The following is a 9,543-nucleotide window of genomic DNA, read 5'->3' on the forward strand; positions in this document are numbered from 1 at the left end:
CAATAATTGTGGAAAAATGTTACAGTGATTCTTTGTAAATTATCCTGTGACATTTTATAAAGGGAGGGAGAGAAGATTGGCTGGAAACAAACTTCTAGAAGAGTTATTCCTCCTGTTCACTCTGATTTTAACCTAAATTATTGGCAATCAGGCATAGTATCTTTTTTTATTGTTTGATTTTCTGATTTTCAAAGAGAGTCTAGATTTCATGTAAAAGGAATAAGGTAAAAGAATTCAATACATTTATCTAGTAGCTTGCAGTTTATGCTTTTTTACAAGCCTTATGCTCTTTTAAGGATATCTGGTGGCCTTTTTAATAGGGAGTTGTACTCTCAACTCAGATGCAGGTGGTTCAAATCCACTGATTGCTCCACAGTAAAAATATGGGCATTCTCCTCCACCCATGTGATTCGCAGCATCTGAAAATCTGCTGGAGGGTAAGATATGACTCTGTTCCAAATGGACAACACATAACAACAATAGCAATAACACACAGTAATGCATCTAGATTCTTCTATCCCTGAAATCTGAGTAAAGCCTGGGGAAACATAGGACCTTTGTTGTTGATGTGCCATCCAGTCACCAGCAACTCATAATACAACAGCTCTGAAGCCTGCTGTCCTGAGCCAGTATCACTGACTCTGACACACCTATCTTCATTGCCCCAGTTACTGTAATCAATCCATCTCCTCCAGGGTCTTCCTTTCTTGTACTGTCCCTTCACCTTTCTTTAGCATGATGTCCTTCTCCAAGGATCTGTCCCTTCTGGACACATGCCCAAAAATGTGTGAGATAGAGCTTCAAAATCCTAGTATCCAAGGAGAAATTTGGTTTTACCCTCTCCAATATAGACCTATTTGTTTCCTTGGTGGTCCAAAACTCAAAGGCATCAGTTCTTCTTCTGTCCTCCTTAGTAATTGTCTAGATCTCTGATGCATGGCAAGTTTGCAAAGACTATGGCCTGGATCAGGTGTCCCTTAGTCTCTAGACTGAAAATACTTGTTTCTCAATACTCTAGAGAGGTCCCTGACAGCAGATTTTTCCCAATCCGTCTTTTTATTTCCTGGTGTCTGGTGCCAAGAGTATTGATTGTGGAGCTGGGAAAGCTGTAATTCTTAACAACCTCAATCTCTTCTCCATCTGTCATGGTGCTGCCAGTTGCCCCAGTGGTGAGAATCTTTGTCTTCTTGATGTTGAGCTTCAATCCATATTTAAGACTACAGTCTTTCACTTTCTGCAAAGGAAATTTAGAAAGGAAAAAAAAAACTTGGCTGTCAGAGAGTCCTTAACAGACTTTTCTCAGTGAGTCTAGGGGGATGTGAAAACCAAAGAGACTTGGACTTGCTTCTTTTATCTCCTTGCAGAAGGCAAACATCCAAAAGAAATGACTTGATGGCAGCAGGAGGCAGAAACAAAAGGGGCTTTGAGATTGGGCTAAGCTGCTGCGGTGGCCTACTCCTAGAGCATTCTGTTTGTTGTTAACTCATCTATCGTGGTTCTGCTCCACCAGAAGCTTTGCAGGAGAAGGTTGGGTAATCCGTCTTCTCCCATGCAATTTCCAGTCCATGAAAAACCTGCTGAGAACCAGTTATAAGTTGGTTCTGACTTGACCACAATGAGGGTTTTTTATACTCTTTTAATCTGTAAGGTTTGCCTGCTCATCTTCGGGAGCCTTTCTTATCTTTATATCCAACAAATGCACTTTGACTAGCAGCTGTAACTTATTGCTTCTTAGTCTTTTGCTATGTGACTTTGTATTAATTGTTGGTTAGGTTTTTGGTGTACTGGAGCAGTTGCTGGGAATCAAATCTGATAGAGGACTCCCTTCTCTCTTGATTTCTTCTAGACCAGCAGAGTGTCCTCTGAGTTGGGTGTCTGATTGTGCCCTCTATCCTCTGTGCTCCTCCACCCCATCTCACATAACTGGTGTTGCATAAACTTAGTAGAAATGTAAATGAAGCAAACTTCCTTGACAATACAAAATAATTCTTATGAAGTCCTTCTCCATGAAGAAAACATAAAGAAAAGTCCCTTGTTCAGACCTAGATGTTTTCTGTAGTCCCTCACTCATTGCTATTGGTTTGTTTCACTCTTAGCTGATCCTCTATCAGTTCTCCAAGGAGACTGACTGTCCATCGTTCTTCCCTTGAGCGGTGGTTGTTTTTGGTACGTGCTGTTAAGTTGAATATGACTCATAGTGACCCTGTGAACCACAGATCTAAACCCTGTCCTACGTGAGCCATCCTAAACATCTCTGGCTCAGTTGAGCCTATTACGGCAGTCACTATTTCAGTACATCTGGTCTTCCTCTCTTTCAATGTCCCTCCACCTTCCCAAGCTTGATATCCCACGCATGGTGTCCAAGAAATAGTCCCTCCTACCAGCCAGATTTATGAGATGAAGCTTTGTTATCTTTGCCTCCAAGAAGTAGTGAGACAAAATCCAAAGATCATTTTGTTTCCTTCAGGCCTGATGGTGTTGGGGAAATGATGGTCTCTGGCGGATAACAAAACAAATCAAGATTTTCTGTGTCTAAGTTCTAACTTTCTCCTTTCCCAGAACAGGTTACTTAGCCTCACTGAGTCATTTAAGACAAATAAATTACTCTTTGCCTTGGAGAATATTTAGGAGATAAATTATTTTATACAATATGTATTTAGTCTCAACAATAGTGATAAAAGTTATCGTGTTTTCAGTATTTACTAGCTGTCTGATTCAGGACTAGGGAAAGTACCGAACTTTTCATTAATTGTTTAAGCAACTGTGCAAGGTCATTAGTATTATTCTATTATACAGATAATTGAACAGAGATTCTATGATGTAAAGGAAGATAATGTCACAGAGAGATTTGACATTGTGTTTATGTGACTCAAGCCCAGATTTTTTAGCCTTTTGATAAATGTTATTTTTCTCTGTCTCAAATAAATTGGAGAACATATTTTTTCAAAATTAATCTGTTTATTTTATGAAATTGTTGCTCTCTTACTCAAAATAAGTCCCAATAGGCTCAACAGTTCCATTATTATTGCTTATTTATTTAGAATCCCTTTGCAGGTTCAATATTATTGTTGTTGTAGATGTTATTGATTCAGCTATGACTCATATGATCCTCAGGATCTCTGATCCGTTCAACTCCATTATTGCAGTCATTGTGTCAATCCATCTTGTTGCGGGTCTTCTATTGCTTTGACTTTCTACCTTTTCCAGAATGATGGTATTTCTAAGGACTGGCCCATCCTGAGAAGATTCCCAAAGTATGTGAAACAGTATGTTACCACCCTTGCATTTGAGGATCATCCTTGTTGCACTTCCTCCAAGATGGTTTTGATTGTTTGGTAGTCCATGGGATAATTCATAGTCTTCTTTAAGACCACAATTGCAAGGCATCAATTCTTTTTTCGTTCTCCTTATTCATAGTCCTACTTTCAGATTCATAAAAAATAACCAAGATGCCATAGCTTGTATCAGATGCACTTTTGTCTTTTAACTGACATCCTTTACTTTTTGCACTTTAAAGACCCTTTCTTCCTTCGTTCCTTCCTTCCTTCCTTCGTTCCTTCCTTCCTTCCTTCGTTCCTTCCTTCGTTCCTTCGTTCCTTCCTTCCTTCCTTCGTTCCTTCCTTCCTTCCTTCCATCCTCCCCCTCCCTCCCTGCCTCTCTCTTCTTTTCTATCTTTTTGCCAGATAACCTCCTTCTCTAAGTGGACCTTTTTGAGTGACACCACTCCCTTCACAAATTGATCTAAGACTTGGTGCAAGTCCCATGATGAACACCACCACAAGCAGTTCTTTCTTTCAAGTAATGGAAGAGGTCGATATACATATGCCTGCACATGGGACCTCTGTTGATTCACAATGGCTTAGTATTGATTCTTCTCTGGGAGGAGGTATTGTACCTCCATTCTGTGCATGTGGACCCCTCACATATCTTTCAATAGATTTTTTTCTGCTCTACTACTATAGGATATATACTGTAATGCTGATGGCAAGGGGCTAGGGGAGCTTAAGAACTATTAGAGGCACTGATATGACTCAGCCTTTCTATAACCCAAACTAAGAAAGAAAAAGAAAATAATCTTCTGGGCATGTAAAAGCACCACATGTCATGAATGGAGTGAGAGACTCTGCTGGCTATGTGTCTCCATGTGATGTCAGTGGGAACTTGAATATTAAGGGTGGAGATGCCTAATTTGGATAGTATGACTTTACAGCTATTAGCAAAATCTGGAAAAGTTTGTAACCATGGTTGAGTCAGAAGGATGTAACTTTGGACTTCATTTGACAGTTGTCTTTAGTTGGATGAGATTGGTTTCATTTATGTTTGGCAAGTTGACTATTTAGAAAGCCTTAATTCTTTGGAAATTGTCCGACTTTTCCAAGTTTGGGTTTGCCCCTTGACTTTGCCTTTGTTTTCCATTTCCAGATTTACAATCGTTTGGATACAAATTGCTGTGGATTCAGACCACGCAAAGAAGATGCCTGTGTACAGAATGGACTGAGGCCAAAATGTGACAACCAGGATTCTGTGGCTCTGGCACACATCATCCAGCGCAAGCATGACCAGAGGCACTTGGTTTTTGTAGACAATAAAGGTTTCTTTGACAGAAGTGAAGATAACCTAAATTTCAAATTGTTAGAAGGCATCAAAGAGTAAGTTCTGTGATGTGGTAGCATCTGGAGAAATCACACTTATATTTTTCAATTTGGCAAGGTTTTCAGATATATCCTGTAAGACTAATTGATCTAACCCTTTGAAAGGAATTACAAATGTGGAATACGGGGGTGGAGCCAGGGAAGGGAAACAAACCCAAGTGGAACACAGCTAAAGTACAGTGTTTCTCTCAACATCCCAGTCTGATTTTACATATAACACTATAACACCCATCATGTGACGTGACTTTCATTGTCAAGATCCTTATGTGTTAGGCTGAAAAGTACAGGAATCTCTACAATGGAGACTGGCAGGTCAGGAAGTTAGCAAGTGGGGCTGACCGTCTGGAGGTTTTCACATGCAGTAAATCATGTAGAGGAGATTGGCCATCTCTCCCCCACAGAGCAGCTGGTGGATTTGACCACATGCCTTTGCAGCCTTGGTATCATAATTCCTTGCGGCTAAGTCACCTGGGCTCCTTCTTGAATATTGACTGGCAGATTAGGCAGTAAGCAAGTGGTGGAGGCTTTAATCAAGATATGGACTGCCTGTAGAGATGACTGTCAGAAATACAGTTATCAGTGTAATGGGAAGCCAAAGACAGAACAAACTCATGGGAATTATATGAAAAGAAAAGGGAAATTAGTCCATCTCGCTAGTAGGGTCTGGTATCAAAAACTTGCAGGCTGCTCTTTAGCGTAAGTCAGAGACCTTTGAGCATTTGGAAATCCTCCCAGGAACTTTAAAAGGAGAGCTCACTGATGTTACTGAAAAACAAAACAAACAAATAAAAAAACCCTGAAAATCAAAACCAAAACAAAAAAATCACCAAAAACTTTAAACACAAACTCATTGTCTGTAAGAATAAACTGACTCATAGCTGACCTTCCATTTAATTTCTGAGGCTGTAAATCTCATAGAAGGAGTTTACTTCTCTTACTTCCATCTAACTGCTGGTATATTTGAACCACTAAGAGTTTTGGCCTTTGGATTAGCAGTGCAGGTCCCTAGAGACAATATGGAAGATTCCTTTATAGAGACAATGTGGCAGATTCCTTTACAGAAGTGGGGCCGAGTTGACTCAGAAACCAAAAATGCAGGGAAGATCTTGAAGGTTTTGGACCATCTGATGGTGCCCAGAAAAATAAAAGAACAGAGCAGAGACTGTGGTGCAGTGTCAAACTAAGAAGAAACTCAGGTCTTTAGAAGTTAAAATACAATGGTTACTTAGAACACATTTGAGCTCACTTCTGCCTGGAAGCAAAAGAAACCAAGTACTAGATGCTAGTGGAAAAAACCCAGCAGTGGTGTCTGAGCTATTGGTCGCTAGCTGTGAGAATTGTGACAAGATTACCAGATCCACCACAAGGTCAGGTTGAGTTCCCTTCGGTATGTCATGATTTAGACGGAAATCAGATTGCCTAAGGGATTGAAATAGGTTACAGATTCAAGAATAGATGAATGACTTGCTAAAATAGCTAACCAGCTGTGTCAGGCTACAGCACTTGCTAGAAAGCACATGAATAAGCCTGTAATTGAAGTTTAGCCATAATACTTCCAATTCAAAATCAAACCAAATATTCTTTCTAGAATACCCTGCAGTACTCACATTATACTGATATTGCTCTTTGTTCATAATATTCTGACAGAATATTTAAATGATCTTTCCTTAAGACTCAGAAATCCACTCTTAAAATTAATTTAGTCTATGACATGGATACTATTGATTTTATGTACTTTCGTGATTTGTAGTAATACTGCCCCTGGAGTTTTATGAGCCTAGATTTAATAAGATTTTGTCTCATTGATACTTGCCTCTCAACTCTCTTTGCTGATTAAGACAGAGTATGAGACAGGCTTTCTCTTCTTTTAGGAGAGGGAGCTCTGGTGTCTTGGTAGCAAGGAGTTGTGCTGCCAACACAAAGGCACATGGCTTGAGTCCAACAGACGCTCCACAGGAGAAAGAATCTCCTCTTGTCCGATTACTGCCTCTGAAAACCTGCCGAGTTGGAGTTTTTTTTTTGTTTTTGGTGTTTGTTTGGTTTTTTTTTTTTTTAGGGATAATTGCAGGTTTTATTTAATTATTTTTTTAAATCTTGATGAACATTTACAGAGATTTTGGATTTCCATTCATTCATTCATTGTCACTTTTCTCCCTGCCCCCCATCCCCACCCCTGGTCGGTCCTCTCCTTGAAAAGTAAAAGAAAAAATTTCTTCATTGGTATACAATCCCCCACACCACCCCCGGGTACACTCCACTATGCAACCTTCATTCTGGACTCTTGTCATAACCATAATACCCAATCATATATCGCTTTTAAACTGTTCTCTCTCTCATTTGTTTCAATGTACAGAGTTGGTTTTTGACTTGAGGGTACATAACAACAACAGATTGAGAAAAGGAACTTCTGGTGACCTGTGGTAAGGAATTCCACTGCAAATCCAAAGACAGGCTGTTTAAATCCACTGGCTGCCCTGTGAGAGGAAATTGGGCAATCTCTTCTTATGAAAACATGATGGAGGATCAGCTACGGGTCATTTCCATCTCAGTGCATACAACAACAACAAACTGATGTGATTTAATACTGGGGAAAAAAAATCACATTTCAAAATCATTACTTAATGAGTTGATATTAGAGGAATTTTTAATCCCTGAATCTCGTCTCATTTTATTGTTGTTAGATGTCATATAATCAGCTTTGATTCATAGCAACATTTTGCACAATAGAACATAACCCTACTCAATTCTGTGCTATCTCAGTTGTGTTTAAGAAATCTACCCTATAATTTTCATATTAAATATGTGCAGTGTTTTTTTCTATAATTTCAATGATCTAACTTTATGTTAACTTTATGAACTTAATGTTCATAAAAGTTTTAAGTTAAATATCCTCTATGTGACTCACATATTTAAAAGCAAAACAAAGATTTTGCTAATTCCAGATCAATGCATTATATTTCTTATACCACCAATAAAATATAAAGACAGATAATTTTCTCCACTTAATTTTATTTCTCATTTGTAAAAACATTTAATCACTAAAAGTTTCCTTAATTATAATATTTAGATTTTATATATTCTGCGACAGTTGTTGAAAAGCCATAGTGTTATCATCTACCACAGAGTTGGAACTGACTTGTTACTGACCTACCAACATGTTTTCAGAGATTGTAAATTACATGGGAAATTGTTGATCTTGTCCATCTGGATTCAATCAGCAAACCTTTGGGCTGACAGCACAACTCCTTACCACTAAACCATCAGAGCTCCCTTGAAGAATCATGATGTTGCTGTCTACTGTAGAGTCTGAACTAATCCATTGCTGACCCTCCAATGGGTTTTCAGAGGTCATAAATAGCATGGGAGGAGACTGTTCATCCTTCTTCTGAGAAGTAGCAGGTAAATTTGAACCACATGACTTTGGGATTGCAGCTTCTTGCCATTAGGCCAACAGAGATCTTTAAGAGTTATAAGTCTTTAAGACTTTACAAATCATGGATTAGTAATATTTCTTACCTTGGAAAAGGACATCATGCTTGGAAAGATGGATGGTCTGCAAAGAAAAGGAAGACCCTCAACAAGATAGATTGACATAGTGACTTCAGCAATGAATTCTAACATATCAAAGATGATGAGGACGGCACAAGATAGGGCTGAGTTCAGGTTGTTATACTTAACAACATTTGACAATATTTAACAACAACAAAAACTGGAAAATGCTTACTTGATTGAATTATAGTTATTTAACTAATATGATCACAACACAATTATATAGTACTTATCTTCAGGGAATATAGATCATCTTATGATTTTATCCATCCTATTCTCATTAAACTTATGTATTTCATTGGACTTTGGTATTTCTTCAACATGGTGACTGATGGAGCACCTAGATCTCTTGGATTCTATATCTCTTGTGTGACCCTCACCTTGCTCTGACAAAATCTGAGAAAAGTGTTTAGAAGAGCTGGAGACTTCTGTCAAAGTGCTTTTTTTTTAAAAGATAATGTGTGTTTTTGTGTCAATTCTTAAGGAACAACTGAGTTTACTTAAAAATTATCAAACTCTTATACCTTTACTATGTCTTCTTGAGCCTTTTAATGAAAGCTTGGAGAGGACAAATTGGAGATTTACCAAAATTTTTTTTTATTATTTGAACACTGGAAAAATTACATGAAATGTTTAAAACTCCTTACTGGAATACCTTATGAAACTGTGTTCGTCTCTCCTCCCCCCCCCCCTTTAATTAGAAAGCATAAAATCAGGATCCTGGCACAGAGTCTATTCAAAGTATTTGGTAAAGTTTCTGGTTCAAATAATAAAAAAAATATTTTGGTAAATCTCCAATTTGTCCTCTCCAAGCTTTCATTAAAAGGCTCAAGAAGACATAGTAAAGGTATAAGAGTTTGATAATTTTTAAGTAAACTCAGTTGTTCCTTAAGAATTAACACAAAACCACACATTATCTTAAAAAAAAAAAGCACTTTGACACAAGTCTCAAGCTCTTCTAAACACTTTTCTCAAATTTTGTCAGAGCAATGGGAATCCCAGAATATTTAATTGTGCTAATGCGAAACCTGTACTTGGACCAAGAGGCAGTAGTCAGAACAGAGCAGGGTAACACTGCTTGGTTCAAAATTGGGAAGGGTGTATGCCAGGGATGTGTCCTGTCTCCATACCTTTTCAACCTGTACGCAGAGCAGATTATCCGAGAGGCGGGGTTCTATGAGGAGAGGCGTGGCGTTAGGATTGGTGGACGATCTATCAACAATCTGCATTATGCAGACGACACAACCTTGCTCGCTGAAACTGAGGAGGACCTCATGCACTTACTGCAGAGGGTCAAGGACTACATACAGCCTTCAATATGGACTGAGGCTCAATGTCTAGA

General features: G+C 38.5%; 1 protein-coding gene across 2 annotated transcripts in view; it reads left to right on the forward strand.

Moving 5' to 3' along the window:
* The window catches only part of FAM198B (family with sequence similarity 198, member B), an 86,978-nt gene that overhangs the window by 59,255 nt on the left and 18,180 nt on the right, over window positions 1-9,543 (forward strand). For both annotated transcript variants that reach the window (XM_006902955.1, XM_006902954.1), the window contains one exon: window positions 4,423-4,649. In XM_006902955.1, coding sequence (XP_006903017.1) covers window positions 4,423-4,649 — 227 coding nt within the window. The remainder of the gene's footprint in view (window positions 1-4,422; window positions 4,650-9,543) is intronic.

Source organism: Elephantulus edwardii, unplaced genomic scaffold (genome assembly GCF_000299155.1).
Source record: "Elephantulus edwardii isolate Elephantulus edwardi_28Jun2011 unplaced genomic scaffold, EleEdw1.0 scaffold00477, whole genome shotgun sequence".
In the NCBI taxonomy this organism is placed as follows: domain Eukaryota; kingdom Metazoa; phylum Chordata; class Mammalia; order Macroscelidea; family Macroscelididae; genus Elephantulus; species Elephantulus edwardii.